We start from the raw sequence: 19,132 nt of genomic DNA, 5'->3' as shown, positions 1-19,132 counted from the left end.
TGAAAGCATTTCTAAACTGTTTGGAGCCAAGGAGTAGAAACAGAAATGAATTACAAGAACGCTGCAGTCTATGTGAGAGATGCTGAGCCAGGGTGGCAGCAGCAGAGGTGGTAACGTGATGGGATTCTAGATTATTCTGAAAGTAGAGCTAACAGGGACTCGCTCACACACTGGATGTGGTGCATGAGGAAAAGAAGAGACAAAGCTAACTAGAAGGCTGGGGACCAGAGCAAATGCATAATGGATAATACCCTTTACTAAAAGAAAAAGAGAAGGAGCAGGTCTGGAGGGAAGGAAAAGACCTGGTGTTCTACTTTGGACAGGTTAAGCTGAAGAGCCTCCCAGGCACCCAAGTGGGAGTGCAAACAGGCAGTGGTGTAGACGAGTCAAGACTGCACACCGGACATGAAGGACACTGGGTCTGGATGAAGTCATAAGAGTGTGGTGAAGGTATTAAAGACGGGGAAAAAGTTTGAGATCAGATGTCTAAAACATTCTGAAAATTGAAAGTCATAAAGAGAAGATAGATCTAACAAAGGAGAGTGAAATAGAATGATCAGCTGGGAGAAGAAAAACCAGGTAAGCCCAGCATCCCAGAAGTGAAGAAAGTCTTTGATGAAGGAGCGGGGATAAGCTGTGCTAAATACACTGTCAGACCTGGGGAAGCAGAGAACGAGAACTAGACCTGGATCTGGAAACATGGAGGTCACTGGCCGCCCGGCTGACACGGCCTCCCTGGAGTGCAGGAGACAGTGAAGAGCACACGGACAGAAACACCTGAGAGGAAACCGGAGAAATGGAGCAGGAAGTGGACGGGTAGAGTAAATGGAGAGGTGGGAGCTGGTTGTTATGTATTTACTGATGCCTTCAAGGTGGGGAGATGTCACAGCCTATTTACGTGCCAACTGCAAAGAAAATGATGGTGCAGGAGACACGGATGCCAGAAGGCAAACCCTTCGGAAGCAAGGGGAGCGCCCAGTGCCCACAGGGAGCCGTGCTGCAGGTGGGGTGGCAGGCCTGAAGGGGGAAAGGGCTGGGGGCAGGCTGACTTGAGGACAGGAAGCAGGAGACTTTCTCTTCCAGGTATTCATGTCCTCTCAGTGAGCCAGGAGGGAAGGTTCCTAGCTGAGGATGAGGAAAGGGGAAAGGTTATCGGAGGTTTGAAGCGAGAGGAAGAAGAGTAAAACAGAGATGCAGTGAGTGAATTCATCAGAGATGCAGTGAGTGAATTCATCAGAGATGCAGTAGGGTTGCCTGGTAGCATCTGAGGGCACATCTGGGGTTGGTGGTCTTAAAATGAGACCAGTGACTTTAATGACCAGTCATTTTCCTTATAATCATCTGAGCTGCTCAACGGCAGGTGTGGAATAAACACTGTTGGATTTGACCATGGTTGCGGTTTTTCCAAGAAGTGTAACAGCCAAAAAGAGAAAGGGCGTTAACTGCATTTGAAGATAAAATCAGCAGATATTTACCTGGTTTTCGTTCTAAAAGCTGTTGTAAATGAAACACGGCTTGTTCGTAGTCCTGTTTTCTGAACATGAGATCTGCCATCATCTATAAAGGTAAAAGTTGGTTATAAAAATACAGCCATGTGATTTTACAAAGCATGTTATTCCTATCAAGGTTGACTGCTATGAAGACACATAGGAGAAACACGAGGGCAAAGTTTTATAAAATGGAGCCATTTAAATTCAAGTACACCTTAAGCAGATTAGCACTGAGATCCGTCAAGGATGTGAAACAGATCTCTCTGTTCACAAAAACTATTTTTAGCAGAAAATATGTTTTAAGCAGTTATTTTTAAAACAGAAATTTGAAGGAAACTGCACTCTATGTGTTATCATAGAGAAGAAACCTCACTGGACTTTGTAAAAATAACAAGAAAATCTTTTAAAAACCCAAAATAATATTTCAAAGGAATATAAAATTAGCAAGATTTAGTGAGATTTTCTTATTATGTGTTTTAAAAGGGAGAGTTCTTGTATTTTTCAGTTATAGTGATTCATTTATGAACCTCACAAACTGTCATCTATGAAGCTGTTTGAAAAGCTAACAAAAACCTCAACCCTCATAAAATTGAGAAAGACAAAACTATTTAAAATACAGTGTCTTAAAATGTTATACAAAGAATTTTCTCTGTAATTCAGAAAGTCTGACTGAAACTGTTAAAAACTCCAGCATGTTTAAGTAACTTGACCACAGGAACCATTCCTGACCAGGCATCCTTTTAGTCATACAGAAAAACTAAAAATGTGCTAATAATCTTAAAAATATCAATTTTCCCAAGAGCCGGGCCTCACATCTACTATTAGTTTTATCAGGTAAAATTTGAAACTGCCACATGGAATAAATACAAGACACGACGGCCCTGCTGGCACTGAAGTGTCCCGGACTAACCATGGTGGCGGCCTCATTGTCCTGGTCGCTCTGGAGAAGCAGCGCGCAGTGCCGCAGGCAGGCGTCAGGATCATCTTGTAGCAGGTATAATCGGGCCAGCTCCAGCATTATCTGTAGCGAAGGGCGAGGTTAATCAGAAACAGTCTAGAGCAGAAAGTCAGGAAAGTGTCTAGGGCGCAGACGTCACCTGACCAAAGTTAGTACAATAAAAATGCCAACCACGACAGGCAGGTAAAGCTATAGGTTTGCTCATCTCTAGTTTCTCTTATACTGGAAAAATTATGGAAAAACAGGCTGTAACTCACTTGAAAAGTAGAGACAAAGCATTGTGAAAAGAACAGGTCCAAAATAAGCAGCTAAGATTCTAGTCCAAGCATCTCCACGATGGGGCCACGGCCCTTTACCTCTCTAAACCTGTTTCCTCATTCGTAAAATATCAATAAAAGGCTTACAGCAGACACGCTCCAGATTTACAACTATGATTTCAGTCACTTTAGTCATCACTGAACAAGGCACCTGTTTGGTTGTGACTTAATAAACACTTATTTTTGCCTTATGTCTGAAAGAGCTATGTTAATTCAAAATGTTCAATCTTAAACGTCAAATTCTAGAACATGGTTGTCTTGTGTTTTACATCACTTAAATATTTAGCCATTTACTAGACTGAGAGTAGAAAATCCTAGAGATCAGCACTAACAGACGGTTCCTGTGGGGAACTGACTGCCGCCATTTCCCGCTCCCTTCTGGCGGGTAAGTCAAGAGAGAGGCGTGAAGGAAGACACACGCTCGTGAAACTACACGAAACATGTGAAAGAATGAAATTAGAACATTCTCTAACACCACACACAAAAATAAACTCAGTATGGATCAAAGACCTGAATGCAAGACTGGACACTATAAAACGCTCTGAGGAAAACACAGAACACTCTTTGACATAAACTGCAGCAGTATCTTTTTGGATCCACCTCCTGGTCATGAAAAAAAAAATTAACAAATGGGACCTAATGAAACTGAAAAGTTCTGCACAGCAAAGGAAACCATAATAACCCATAGAATGAGAGAAAATATTTACAAGCAATGTGATGAGGAAATTAATCTCCCAAATTAACAGCTCACGCAGCTCAATATTAAAAAAAAAAAAAAAACCCAACCAAAAGATGGGCAGAAAATCTAAACAGACATTTCTCCCAAGAAGACATACAGATGGCCAAAAAGCAGGTGAAAAGCTGCTCAGTGTCACTACTCATCAGAGAAATGCAAATCAAAATTACAGTGAGGTGTTACCCCACACTGGGTCAAGAATGACCATCATCAAAAAGTCTACATCAGGTCTCCTGCACTGCAGGCAGATTCTTTACCAGCTGAGCCACACACTGAGGTTTGACAAAAAACAAAATTCTGTGAAAAAAACTATCCTTCCCCCCCAAAAAAAGTCTACATCAAATGCTATAGAGGGTGTAGAGAAAGGGAACCCTCCTACACTCTTGGTGGGAATGTAAATTGGTACTGCCGCTATGGAGAACAGTATGGAGGTTTCTTAAAAAAAAAAAAAAAAAAATAGAACTATCATATGATCCAGCAATCCCATTCCTGGGCATATATCTGGAGAACACATAACTAGAAAAGACACATTCATCCCTACGTTCATAGCAGCACTATGCACCACAGCCAAGACATGGAAGCAAGCTAAATGTCCATCAACAGAGGAATAAAGAAGATGTGGCACATATTAAAACGGAACATTACTCACAAAAAAGCTGAAATAGTGCCCCTTGCAGCAACATGGATGGACCTAGAGACTATCATACTAAGTGGACTCAGAATAACTAAAATCATGATATCATTCATATGTGGAATCTAATTTTTAAAAAATGATACAAGTGAACTTATTTACAAAATAGAAACAGATTTATAGATATCAAAAACAAACTTATGGTTACCAAAGGGGAAATGTAGTGGGGGGATAAATCAGGAGCTTGGGATTAGCATATGCACACTACTGTATACAAGACAGGGTTTCCCTGGTAGCTCAGCTGATAAAGTATCCACCTGCAATGTGGGAGACCTGGGTTCGATCCCTGGGTTGGGAAGATCCCCTGGAGAAGGGAAAGGTTACCCACTCCAGTATTCTGGCCTGGAGAATTCCATGGACTGTATCGTCCATGGGGTTGCAAAGAGTCGGACATGACTGAACGACTTTCACGAACAAGCACTGTATAGAACAGGAACTCTACTCGACAGTCTGTGATAACCTATGTGAGAAAAGAATCTGAAAAAGAATGAATCTATGTATAACTGAATCACTTCACTGTATACTTGAAACTAACATTATAAATCAATGATACAGCCAATAAAATTAAAATTTTCAAAAAATGCCATGTATATATTTTCTACACTAATATTATCTTTGCATTTATTCTAACATTGTGCCAATTGAGGTTGAGATTCAATCTAGCCATTTTTGTATATCCAGCACTAAATAGCGACTGATACACAATAGGTATTCAGTTAACTGAATTGAATCCTCTAGATTCAGGTATTTGAGATTGAGAAATCATTTTACAGTAATTATTAAAACATAGATGAACATAAAAGCTTACAGATTTACTTTTTATCACTTGTTCCATAATAATTTTTAGACTCGAACATTATTAATTCAAGCCAGCATGTATTTTAAAGTATTTATGAAACCAATATTAATATTTTAACTTGTATTTTTAGTACATTTCTTTTCAAATCTTTATAAATAAGCTGTTAAGAAATTTACATTTGGGGAAATGAGATGACATCTGGATTACAAGGTGCTGAAAATTTTATAAAGGTACTGACCTTATTATCTGTCTCACAATGAACAAGAGCTTCTCTATAAAACTTAATTGCTTTTTCATAGTTTCGCTGAGCAACAGAATGTTTTGCAATCTCTGCACAAATTTCAGCTGCTAAATGTTTCTGTGCAGGAACTGCATCTGGCTGTTCGATCTGAACACGTTTTAGCACCCGAGCTTGTAATTCTCGAGCCTAGTAAAATGTAAGGATAAAAAGCAATTAAAAAAAGAAGTAGAAAAGAAATGAAACAATTCTCAATCATTCACATGTAGCATAATTTTACAGATTTATTTAAACATGATTGGTCTTCAATCTAACAAAGCCTGATCCAAAGATAATGTCTTAATTGAGGTCTTCAAAAGGTACTTGTTTGCAAATGAGCCATGCAATTATCTTTGAAACTATAAAAGTAAAATACTATAAAAGTAGAGAGTCTTTTCTCTGAGGAGGAAATGCAACCATGGAACAAATATTTAGAAAAGATGTCTAGATACTATCATTAAAAATTGTAAATGTTTATTACATTAATAAAATAGTACCTAAAAGTTATTGAATCAAATATTGACTGGTTTCAGGGAGTAAGTACATCCACATACTGTCAGTGGCATATAGATCAGTCTAGTCTTTCTGAAGGGAGCACCCCTGTAAAACATGCTAAGCCTCTAAAATCACTGAGGCTATTGAACTTAGCTGTTCCATTCTTGGGAAGGTATTAAGGACATCACTTAGAAGGAAAAAAATTTTTAAATGATGAGTCTGAAATCTAGAGATTTTAAATCCATTAATAAAAATCTACCATCAAAGAAGCTTCAAGGTCTCAAAGATGCTAATACTGAATTGTTCCAAACATTAAGAAATAGCATGTCTTAGAGAACAGTCTTTCTCTTGAATGTATGTGCACAAATATTGAACAAAATATTGGCAAATATCTTTAAATTCCAGCAATATCTTTTTAAAAAAATCACAAAGTGTCATTTATTTCAGGAACATAAGGATGGTTTAACATCTGAAAATCAATCAATTTAATATACCACAGGGAAAAAAAATTGGAAAAAAGTCACAGGACCATCTTGACAGATGCAGAAAGTACATTAGATAAAATTTAAGTCATGTACTAAAAATACTGTTAACAAACTAGAAATTAAGAAATCATCAAAACACATCAGCCACTTATATTTAGGAATACATCTAAGGAAACATGTACAAAACCTCTACATTGAAAAACCACAAAATATTAAGGGAAACTAAAGAAGATATAAATAAATGCAAGAAATAAACAGAAGAAGAAAAGTGAGTTTAACTCCTGCCTATGACACTAATTGAGTGAGTTCTTACAAGTTATTAAACCAAGCTTCTTCAGTTGTAAAACAGGATTAAAAATATCAACCTTAAAAATATCAACCTTCCCTAATTGTTATATAATAATTAGCAATGATATTTTTAAACAGTACAATCCACTGGCATTCAAATGTTATTTCTATTTGACTTATCTTCCAGAACAGCTGGGCCTAAAGACTGTCTTTTTTTTTTTTTTGTATGTGGTATATTTCCTTCTGAGACCTCCACCCACCCTCATTCCTTCACAAACAAAGGTATCTTCCTTACCTGTTGCAATGAAGTGACTGCATCATCAGGTCTGTCCACTTTACTGTAAAGTTTTGCTAGAAGAACTTGAAAACGTCCATCCTCCATGAGGGCCGACAGTTCATTTACTATGAAAGAAAATATACTGGGAAAATTATGACTCATTTAAAATGTTTACATTTTCCTACAAGTTCTTAAACTTGATTCTGAAAAATAGTGAATTAAGTTTAATAATATTCAGTAAGTTAAATGAAGAATGGCCAAATTTGGCAGAGGGGGAAGGATTTATGATTAAAAAGTGGCCTAAAGAAAGGTTAAAGAACTGTAGAATAACTGGAGACTCTTCTTAGACATAGAACAACACAACAACACAGTAAGAATTCCCATTTTCATTAAGTGTGTAAGCATTTCCATTTATCGAAGTTATTCAGAGACAAGATAGGGTATTTGGTACATGCAATTAAGATAACTGCTATTTTTTAATAGTAGAACTTAATAAACAAAGTGTGTATATACACACACACACACATACATAATAAACATTGACTTTGATGTCAACCTGCCTGGCTTCAAATCGAGGCTTTATCACTTGCTAGTTAACAAGATACAAATTGAACAGGGTATCTATCCTTTCTGTCCCTCCCTTTCATCTGTAAAGTATGGGAAATAACAGTGCCTATCTCATAGAATTATTGTAAAATTTCAGGTTCATAAATTATTAAATAATAGATGCAAAGCAATTAAAGCCTTGTACAAGGCAAGTACTCAAGAGTATTAAAAGAACTCTAGATAATTAACACAAAGTTGTTTCTTCCACCATTTATCAAGTGCGTCATACTATGTTTGAAGTGGTTTACGTACATTGTTTCTTTAAACTTTCAACCTGAGAGGCATGTTTTGTTATTGCTATTTTACAGGTGAGAAAAGGTGGTACAAGGAACCACAAGGAGGCTGTGACAATGGTGAGGGCAGGTTGGAAGCAGAGGTGAGAGGGGTGGCAGCATGCACCTGTGGAGGCCACGTAAGCCCCTGTAAGACTCCAGTTAACTCTGAGACAAATGGGAGACGAGGGGGACTGGAGCAGGCGGGACCGGGCTTCCATTGTTTGGAAGGCCCAATGCTGCTGCTGGGTTAGGAGTGACTGTGTCAGGGCGTGGGGCTGAGGGTGCAAACACGGAGACCAGGTGGAGGCTACTGCTGTAATCCACATAAGCAAGGACAGGCTGACAGTGGGAGAAATAAGGAGACGTGAGAGAATTCTGAATATATCTGCAAGAACCAAGAGGGTTTCCAATGGACAAGGAGAAGGGTGAAGGCCAGGATTTTGGCTATCTGAAACTGCAAAGAAAAGATGAAGTTACTGAGATGAAGGCCGCGTACGGAGCAGATGTGGGGAGGCAGATAAGGAATTCAGTTTCAGACATGTTAAATTTAAGATGTTTATCAGAACCCTGGTGCTACTCTTTATCAGTTAGGTGAACCTATAAACATCAAGAAAACTGAGTATCAGATTGTTAATTTAAAAATGGAGATAATTTTATCTGCCTCAAAAACTAATGTAAGCATTAAGGCATCTAAGTACACCACTGGATGTGCTAAGCAAGTAATTATTAAATGAAAGTATTTATACTGAATAAATGTAATATGCTTATGCCCATGGAAGTAGAACATACTCCTTTAATCTCTAAAACCTTTTTAAAAATGCACATCCACATTTAAGGCCATCTGTAGTGTTTCAAGCAAGGTTTGACAAGACTCATGCAAGTATTTCTATGGAATTAAAAAATGCATTCAACTTAGTAGGCTTTAAGCATCAACTTCAAATATACAATGGACCATTACTTAGCCATTACAAATAATGAGATAGTGTTATCTGCAGCCACATGGATGGACCTGGAGATTCACATTACATGAAGTCGGTCAGAAAAAGACAAATATCATATGATTATCACTTATATGTGGAAACTAAAAAAAGATACAAATGAATTTATTTATAAAACAGATTTATAGACTTCAAAAACAAACTTATGGTTACCAAAGGGGAAAGTTGTAGCGAGGGATAAATTAAGAGTTTGAGATTAGCAAATACACATCACCATAATCAACAAGGACCTACTATATAGCACAGGGAACTCTACTCAGTCATCTGTAATAATCTATATAGGAGAAGAATCTGAAAAAGAATGGCTATATTGTATGTGTATATATATTATATATATGTATAACTGAATCACTTTGCTGTACACCTAAAATTAATACAACATTGTAAATCAAGTGTACTCTAATAGAAATAAAAATTAAGTTAAAAAAACTTCCTTTATGTCACTTTGGAAAGTAAAGTGTTTCTCTATAACGCGAATATCTTATTTTAGTAGATTGACATTCTGACAAATTAAATCAACCTCACACATATTAAGGAGGTAATACATACTAATATAATATCAAAATAAAAAGGATCAGATATATCAGGTATATTAAAATTAGATTTTCATACCAGGTTCATGAGCTAGAGCATGCTGAAGAACTTTTTCTGCTTTATCATACCACTTCAATTTTAATAAGAGCTCAGCCAGGTCATAGCAGAGATAATTTTGTTGTCCACTTTTCAGAGCGGCCTCATAATAAGTGATTGCCTAAACAGAATCCATTTCAGTTAGGAAGAGAAAAGGCAGTGAGAGTGGCATTCAAGCATAGATCCTACACACATTATGACTTAAAGCAACTGGAAGTAACCTAAAAGCAGCTTATACACGGACTTGCACTATTGGTTAAGTATGCCATTTTTCTTACAGAATCAAACTTCACAGAAGGCAACTAGAATTTCTTCTAGCAAATAACAAAAGTACTCAATTTTTATTCCAAAAGTTAGTGAAATTTACTGACTGAAAATTCTTTGCTAGGTGTTATATATATGATCAACAGTTACAAGGAGTAGGGCAAGAATATAACAATTAGAGGAAAATCCATTATCCTGACTAGAAAACAAAAAACAGAAAAAAAAAAAAATCCTCAAAGCACATGGCTCAAAACTGGTTCAACAGAAAGGATATCTATTATGCTTTGTCACATAATGAAAGAGATGTTAACAGTAAACATATCTTAATTTACTTGATGGCAAAATTGGGTGTAAGGTGAAGCCTGACGTAAACTTGAGGGTCCCAACATCCTTTGCAAAACGAAGCAGAGAAGAATCCGAGACACTGAGAAAGTCCTTAACACAAATTCCAGTTTGTAAAAACAAATTTGGGGTTTCCAACCATTAAGATACAAATAGTGCTTGCTGAAGATTTCTCAACGAGCAGGGTTCGCAAATTTGATCCAACAGATATATCTAAAAATGTGAAGTATTTACCTTTGAGTAGTTGTGAGTTTTCACAAGAGCTTTCCCAATTTTGCTTGCCAATGTTCCATCCTTTGGGTTGTGATTTAGTGCTTGCTCATACGCTACTATGGCTTCCTCAGGCTAATGTTGGCAGATACAAAAAATAAGCAATAAAATAACAGCTTAGTTGGCTCCCATTAAATGGCAACACTTCTATAACTAAGCTCTACATCTGGAAAACTTAACAAGACTAATAAAGCACATATTAATTCCAGAAACATTAACAATTTCAGGGAAATGACAGTCACCAATGGCACCCCACTCCAGTACTCTTGCCTGGAAAATCCCATGGATGGAGGAGCCTGGTAGGTAGCAGTCCATGGGGTCACTAGGAGTCAGACACGACTGAGCAACTTCACTTTCACTTTTCCCTTTCATGCATTGGAGAAGGAAATGGCAAACCACTCCAGTGTTCTTGCCTGGAGAATCCCAGGGATGGGGGAGCCTGGTGGGCTGCCATCTATGGGGTCGCACAGAGTCGGACACGACTGAAGCGACTTAGCAGCAGCAGTACAGGTATAACTTAGTAGGACAATCCCAACCATATTAAGTAGGCCCAGGTCCTCATAAGTAGTCATATGAGAACTGAGAGATAGCTTCTTGACTTTTCATCTGGCAGTCATTAGAAAAGACAGAATCAGAGGTCAGAGGATTGCTTCCCTTTGAAGAAAACTCCGTCTCAGTCAGTAGCTCTTTTCACCCTTTTAAAGATGACTCTCACTTTACTTCTGGTATCATCTCTATTTCAAACGTCTGTGCTGAATAACTGGATCTTCGTTTGAAAAAAATAACTACAACTTTTTAAATGTCATGGTTGTCTCCTTTTTATTGTGATGACATGATCTTCAACTATTAAGTAAACATTGGTAAAATGAGAGGGGGAACTGGATAAAGGTGATTAAAAGGTACAAGCTTCCAGTTAAAAGTATTACAGATGTAATGTACAACATAATAATTAACAGTGAGGTACATTATATGTACCCGTATATGAAAACTGTGAAAGAGTAGATTTTGACAGGTCTCATCACAGAACAAATATTTTTTTCTATTTTTAAAATTTTGTACCTATATAAGATGATGGATAGTCACTGAACTTACTGTGATGATCACTGCATGATGTATGTAAGTTAAATCATCATGTTGTATCTTGAACTCACAATGCTGCATGTCAATTATATCTCATTAAAAATGGAGGAAAAAAAAACCCAAATTCCTTTCCGTAGAATGTTATACTAATCACAAAGAAGAATTTTTGGTTTTTTGTTTTTAAATCTAGGTACAGTAGTATCATAAACTTTACCTCCTGAATATTCATGTATGCATCACCAAGGAGAAGAAAAGACCGAGGACTGGGCATCCTTTCAGCCATTTCTCTGGAAATCAGATGAAGTCTACTTAGCATACTGAATACAAATTTCTTCTTCTAAGCCAATAAAAGAAAAGCTCACTTATTTCAATAAACTAATAGCCTTTGAGTACTCTTTATATCCCACAGTGTAATACATACTGTTAAAACCCTACCAATACTCACAACCAGATTGTTTACTCTAGGGCAACAATTTTTTTCATTAAATTTTCCATTTCCTGAAAAGCAGGTAGAAGTATACTGACAAGACAGTAAATATGTAAGCTCTCATTATCCAGAAATATGTTTTGTTCTCCTTAATTCTAAAATGATGTGGGAATGAAGTTCCAAAATATGACAAATACTTATTGTCATCCTATGTGTTTTGAGCTCTGATATTCATGGTGTAAGTCATATACAGGGATAAAAATACAAAATCTTCTACTTCAGTATTTGCTGCTTCTTTTTATCTACAAAATGTAAACTGCTAAAGGTGAAAATACCAAAGTTGCTCAAGTAATATGGTGCTAAGTCGTTAGTGAACATCTCATTTAATTGGTCCAAAAACTAATGAGAAAAGAGAACTAAGACTTTACAGATAATGCTAAGAGTTTACTATATAGCTAATGTGTCAGATCTGCTTAAAAAAATAAAATAAAAAACTATGCTTTTAACTACTCTACTATAGTGGATCCAAATACATGTACTCAATTTTAAAACACTGTCATATCATTAGAGATGATAGTGCTGATCTTTTAGAAACATCATAGAAAACATAATTTAGGAAGCTCCCGCCCATTCAACTATACAGGAGGTACTCTTCAGTTTCTTTGCATCACTCAGTAACCACAAAGAATGTGAACAGATTTCTGGGCTTTGATATTTACAAAATATAGATGAATCAACATGACTCAATTCATCAACATTCTTAAGGATAAAAACATTAATTTTCTTTCACATGGATTATGTGCTTGTATATTTATCTTTTGGGGGAGAAGTGTAAGAGCAACCTGTGTGTGCATGTGCACACTCACGTCTGTGTGTTGTGTATCCCACTAAATCCTAAGGGCATCAGCATATGATACTTTAAACCCCTGCCATTTCTGTAATCCATACTTTAGTGCAATGTATACTAAGCCATAATTTTCTTCTGCTATGAGACAGTGCTAAACATGACCATTTAGTCCCTGAATTGTTATATTACATAATGCTTTTAAGCTATTAGAATACATATAATTGCTGTTCTTTTCCTTCCCACCCAGGAAGATTCAAGGTCCAAAAATAATACCTGAGGAGGGAGACTGAGCTGAGAAACTGGAGGGAGTCACAGGTTGAAATAAATCCTAATTACTATGATTTAGGTTTTAGGGAGAGTGTAACCTGGTTAGAGTGATTGTGGCTGGTCGCAGTAGAAGAAGCAAGAACACATTAAGGAAGGGATCTATTAAAGTATACGAAAAGCAGTTAAAAGGAAGAAAGAAGTTTGGGGATTAATTTTAGGAGATAAATGTGTCAAAATATAATGGGCTGAAAGACCCATTTACCTGTAACAAGTGATATATAACATTTTCTCTTTTCTGTGCTTCAGATATATATCTGCCATTTTTTCCTTGGCCTCTATGAAATACGGCTGCTCGGCTGTAACATTCTGAAGCATGCTTAAAGCCCTCTCCACATCTCCCTGGGCCAGAGCTAGGTCTGCGTTAGCGATAGTGACACGCAACTCTTCAGACGTCCCAGAAAATTCATGGATGGCATCTTGTAAAACTTTGGCTGCCTCATGCTGTAAGGGTGACATCAAAATAACATTCAAAACTATAACATATCACACTACAAATGAGGGTCTTCTTCTAATACAGAATGAACAATAAGTGCTAGTACAGTTTTGATATTTGTGATATATTGATCGATTTTTGAAAAGCACAAAAATTTAAAACTAAACTCAGAGACCAAATTAAGATGACGTATTTGTTAGCTGAAAAGTGTTCTCATAACTATGACAACAGCAGTTGCTACATAAGAGTTGCTGCTACTATAATTTAATTAACATTTACCTTGCATCCAGCATTGTATTAACCCGTTACTTCTTATGACAATCCTCCAAGGTAGTTACTATAATTACCTCCCACCTTGCAATAAGGAAAATAAGACTCAGACAGTTAAGGAGTTAACAAATGATGGAACCAGCCTGACTCCAAAGCCTAAAGTCTTCGTCATGTTCATTACTGCATCTTCAGTGGGATCCAGTCCACAGTCGCCCTCTGGACAGATGGTTCTTCACTACACAGCAGGTATTCCCTACACTAGGACATCATTTTTGTTATATCCCAGATGAAAATATTTCCTAATTTCCACACCGGTACCTCAATGAACCTAAAATATCATTTATTTTCATTCATCTCAACTTAGCTGATTTAAGAAATGTTAAACCAAGAAAAAAAAATTGTGCATCAAAGAATCAATCTATAATGGAATTGGTTCTCCTTATTAAGTGCATTTTATGTTAATTTGTTAGTGAAGTAGAAATTCTTTGAGGTTTGGCAAGTACCTAGACATAGCCTTAATTTCCACTAAAATATGAAATATGAAGTAACTGATTAGCAACCGCTGTAACTTAAAAAACAGATTATAAATGATAAGTTCCTCATTTTCTACAAGATTCTAATTCTTTTCTCAGAATTGCATTCATGTTTGCTTCCATCTCGTGCCAAGTGATGAGAAACAAATTTTCTAAACTTAACCACTTGCTCAAGGGAATAATTTTTGCATTTTCATTTCCTATGACTATATATACTTGGATAACAAAGTTCAGATCTGAGCAATTGAATTAAGTTTGACCTACCTGTTCTCCATTTAAACGGTGAACCTCTACCAACTCAAGAAAGACTGATAAACGATGGCTTGCATCAACTTCAGTTTTTCTGTATTTTGACTTTGAGGAAGATCCAATTCTCCTCATTCCTGGTAAACTCATTGCCATGTGCAGAGTTTTAATTGCTTCTGCTATTTCTCCCATTTTCTTTTGTGACTGTGCTTTTATCAGATGATATAAAGGATATTCTCTCACCTGAAAAAATAATATTCAGAAATCCTTCCTTGGAGTGCTTACAATATCAACACATAGTTTACAATCCATAAAATGTTATGATAATAGGAATGCTGAGGACAGTCCACCCTGTGAATGCATGAGGTCCTTTTCTGTCCTCTTATTCATGTTCTGATCATTTACTGAAACATCAGAATTCAGGTAACCTGCCACTACCTAGCATTCCCCTGGTGCTGCTACCATGACAGGAGAGAAACTGCACACAGAGTTTAGAAGGCCAGCAAGTATATTCGAAGAAATTATTTTAGTTTTCAGAAAATGAAATTTCTTTATCTGAGACTTCTTGTACTGAAATATAAGTTATCAGATTTCTACAGTTTCTTTTTATTTTCTAATTTAAAGATTAAACATTTCAGGGCATGTTAACCAAACATGGGTTTTTACCCTTTGATACTACTCTGAAATGTGTACTATTGAAGCTTCTGTCTTTAGTTTGGCTACCAAAAGAATATACAGAAAAAATAAGAGAATGACAGACGATGAGGAAGGAGTCAAGAAAAGAAGATGGTACAGAATGAGGTGATGTGGCAGCCATCTAACCTCTAGGATGGCTATAGTCCTCCTAAGGCTGGGTTTGAGCCAGAGCTAGGCATCAAGTTTACCTGTTGTCCTTGTGTAAACAATCACGTTTATGCTCTGATCTCAGAGATCTTGATTTATTGGGTGGGGTGCTGGCACTGGGGTCATAATGTCTCACTAGTCTTAAGAACTACCATTCTAAGAACCAGGTGTTACTTTCTGCAAACCTTGCCTGCAACTTGAATTCTCCAGTTAACTAAAGGGTTCTCACATCAAAGAGTCAAAGAACTGCCAGACAAACAGAAAGTCTGAGGAGCTCCTAACGTGACTTCAGGAAGCCCCTGAACCTAGGATTTTACGTAATGCTCAGGGATATGGGATATTTACACTGAACGTCTTGGATAGAAATCTAGCGTGTTTATGTCCTCAAACCACATACCAACTTTCAAAATGACTAGGCATTCTGTGATGATGTATCCAAAGTTATTAAAAATCAAGGTCCAAGAAAGAGACAAACAATAAAAATCCTAAAACATAAAAATATTTGGCACAATGCTCTATGTTAAAAAAGCATAGACATCTCTTTGCTGACAAAGGTCCATGTAGTCAAAGCTATGGTTTTTCCAGGAGTTATGTATGGATGTGAGAGTTGGACCATAAAGAAGGCCGAGTGCCAAAGAATTGATGCTTTCAAACTGTGGTATTGGAGAAGACGCTCAAGAGCCCTTTGGACTGCAAGGAAATCAAACCAGTCAATCCTAAAGCATATCAATCCTGAATATTGGAAGGACTGATGCTGAAGCTCTAAAGTTTGGCCATCTGATAAGAACAACCGACTCATTAGAAAAGACCCTGATGCTGGGAAAGATTGAAGGCAGCAGAAGGGGACGACAGAGGATGAGATGGGTGGATGGCATCATCAACTCAATGGTCATGAGTTTGAGCAAGCTCTGGGAGATGGTGAGGGACAGGGAAGACTGGCATGCTGCAGTTCATGGGGTTGCAAAGAGTAGGACAGGACTAAATGACTGAACAACAACAATGCTCTATAGTTTACAACTATCTTTATATGTATTCACAGTACATTTAATGTTCATTAAAATTGTAGAGTATTATAAGTTTTATGGAAAAGAAAACTGAGGTTCAGAGAGCAAGAGGTAGGAAGATCAGACGCTAATTCCAGGTCTTTTGTTGCCAAGTCCATATAGTTTTGTTAAACTAAACCACAGGTGCCTCCATTTTTTTCTCCTACTGCTAACGAGTTCAAAACATTTTCCACTAAAAAAATGCATTTATTAGCAAAATGTTACAGGCTAAAATACAAAATAGTTGAACATGTAAACATTTGCTAAAGGTTTAAGGACAGCGATATGACTTATCCATTTGAGTCTGGAACACTTACCTTAAAATCATAGCTCAGGCATAGTTCAAGAGACTGAGAACACAATTTGAATTTTTCCTGAGACAAATAAACCTGAGCCATCAGGAGATGGGCATCGGCATAGGAAGGGCTGTGCTCCAGGCAATGCTGCAGGTTATTATAAGCTGCTTCAATATCACCTGGTGAGGAAACAAAGTTAAAAAAAAAAAACGATTAAGAAGAAATCTGAGCGAAGAGGGAGATAAGCAGTGTATGGACAGTTCCGGTGTTTGACCTGGAGGTCCGCAGCTTAAACTCCCCCTGCACCACCACTACTAAGTCGCTCAGTCGTGTCCGACTGCGACCTCGTGGACTGCAGCCCACCAGGCTCCTCTGTCCATGGGATTCTCCAGGCAAGAATACTTGATTGGGTTGCCATGCCCTTCTCCAGAGGATCTTTCCGACCAAGGGATCGAACACCCGTCTCTTATGTCTCCTACACTGGCAGGCAGGTTCTTTAACACTAGCGCCACCATCCGCTTCTTTCTAGTTTGCATGAAAGAATATATCCAAAGCCAGGCCATCCCCTTGGTGATAAGGAGCAAATCAGAGTATGTGAAAAAGTCAGAATCCATCACCACTGTTACTGACCGTCCTATAAATGTACTTTTACTTTCCTTGTCTAATGTTTTTAAATTTATAACTTCTTTAAAATATGTAAAACATAGAAATTTAAGTAACTAGAATGTTATAGTGCCACATTAACAAGAAAGATTCAGTTGTGCAATCATTCTTGGCCAGAAATTTTACTACTGCACAAAAGACAACACAAAAAGCATAGGAATATAGTCTAGAAATTTAGATATGTGATTTACAGACTTTAAATGCCTCTTAATACTAACTGAAATATTCAAATATTCTGGAAACACATCTATTGTATATCTAGAAGTCTTTTTTTTTTTTTTAATTGTAGCTGATTTACAGTTGATTTACTGTGTTAGTTTCAGGTATAAGTAGTAACTCAGTATTTTTGCAGATTATATTCCATTATAGGATATTAACTACATCTGGGAGTCTTAAAACAGAAGGAAATGATCAAAATGAAAGTGATCAAAATACTGGATTCTACCTTGGGCTGACAGCTAAGGGAGGAAGAGGCTCTTCAGAGAAACACCAGCACAGACTCTAGGTGCTAGAAGTTTCGTGATATAACCCACACTGATTCACATTTAGCCATCTCATAAACTGGCCTTAAGCAGGTACAGCTAGACCAGAGCCCTCTGTAACTCTCCTAAATTATTATCTGTTCAATAACTCTCTGTGACCTTACCTGACACCTCAACAAACAAAATAAGGCTTACAGTCAGGCCTTCGGTCCCAAAGGCTCAACCTTCTTATAACAGAATCCATTTAAACAGAAAACATTCTTCTTAACAACAGGGGCTTAATGAACAAAAATTTGGCTGAGTTAGTACAATAACTTATTAAATGAAGCGTCAAAATCTGTCAATTAACCATCAAGCATAATAAATATTAGAGTTTTCATTCTGATGCAATCCAACACTCAGAACTCTACAGGCAAAAAAAGAAAGGATGATTTTAATAATAATAATAATAAATTATAATAATAAATAATAAAGCATAATAAATTTGCAAGCAAATTACCACCCCCACATTCTTGTAGGAAAGAGAAGAATCATGGAGATAACCTGAAAAAAAGTGATTATTACTGGGACTTCCCTGGTGATTCAGTGGTTAAGAATCTGTCTTGCAAGGTAGGGGACACAGGTTTGATTCTTGGTCAGGGAACTACGATACTGCACGACATGGAGCAACTAAGCCCACACACCACAATGAAAGATTCCACATGATTCCGTGAAGATCGCGCATACTGCAACCAAGACCTGACGCAGCCAAATAATAAATATATTTTAAAAAACAGAAAGATTATTTCCCAAAAGAAGGGTTTGCAAATAAGAGCCTGAAAAAAAAATGAGAACTATGTGAATAACTGAGATCTTTTTTGTTTTTTTCTAAAGGTAAAGAGAAGGAACATGGCCAGTTAGCTTTAGAAGGCCACTAATTACTTAAAAATGGAGAAACAGGTCATTGTTGTTGGGAAAAAAGGCCATACAAACAAATATCACATCAATATCACATTCTTATCTGAGATCAGCTCAAATTCTCTTGAAAAAATGAAAGAAATTTCATTTCTGTCCTGAAGTTCTGCCTTTGTCAGGGTCTTCTGTAATAAAGAATTTGGCTGGCCTTGGTTCCCAGGAGACCATCTCTAAATCTTGGAATATCCAGAGCAATAAGAGTGTCTTTGTTATTCATGGTAGGCCCTGATAACTTATGCTAATATGACTAAGGGCTGGCCAGGCCAGAGATCCCAACCATGTGGTTAGAGGGGTAGGGACTCTGAGTCACCCATACCAGCCTGACCTGGGGAGAGGGGAGCTGTCTATGTAATAAAACTCTTGGGTACTGAACCCTGGGTGAGCTTCCCTGCTGCTAATGTTCTAGTTCAGTTCAGTTTAGTTGCTCAGTCGTGTCCGACTCTTTGTGACCCCATGGATCGCAGCACGCCAGGCCTCCCTGTCCATCACC

General features: G+C 37.3%; 1 protein-coding gene across 1 annotated transcript in view; it reads right to left on the bottom strand.

Annotated features, from left to right (window-relative positions):
• The window catches only part of TTC21B (tetratricopeptide repeat domain 21B), a 97,835-nt gene that overhangs the window by 43,148 nt on the left and 35,555 nt on the right, over positions 1–19,132 (bottom strand). Inside the window, exons 13-22 of the mRNA XM_010858943.1 lie at positions 16,565–16,722; positions 14,380–14,604; positions 13,082–13,320; positions 11,493–11,565; positions 10,163–10,273; positions 9,305–9,443; positions 6,832–6,938; positions 5,230–5,418; positions 2,401–2,511; positions 1,476–1,557 (exon numbers count right to left, since the gene is read on the bottom strand). Coding sequence (XP_010857245.1) covers positions 1,476–1,557; positions 2,401–2,511; positions 5,230–5,418; positions 6,832–6,938; positions 9,305–9,443; positions 10,163–10,273; positions 11,493–11,565; positions 13,082–13,320; positions 14,380–14,604; positions 16,565–16,722 — 1,434 coding nt within the window. The remainder of the gene's footprint in view (positions 1–1,475; positions 1,558–2,400; positions 2,512–5,229; positions 5,419–6,831; positions 6,939–9,304; positions 9,444–10,162; positions 10,274–11,492; positions 11,566–13,081; positions 13,321–14,379; positions 14,605–16,564; positions 16,723–19,132) is intronic.

Source organism: Bison bison, unplaced genomic scaffold (assembly GCF_000754665.1).
Source record: "Bison bison bison isolate TAMUID 2011002044 unplaced genomic scaffold, Bison_UMD1.0 scf7180017864452, whole genome shotgun sequence".
NCBI classification, from domain to species: Eukaryota; Metazoa; Chordata; class Mammalia; order Artiodactyla; family Bovidae; genus Bison; species Bison bison.
Note: the sequence above shows the minus strand (reverse complement) of the source record. Positions and strands in the feature narration are given on the sequence as shown.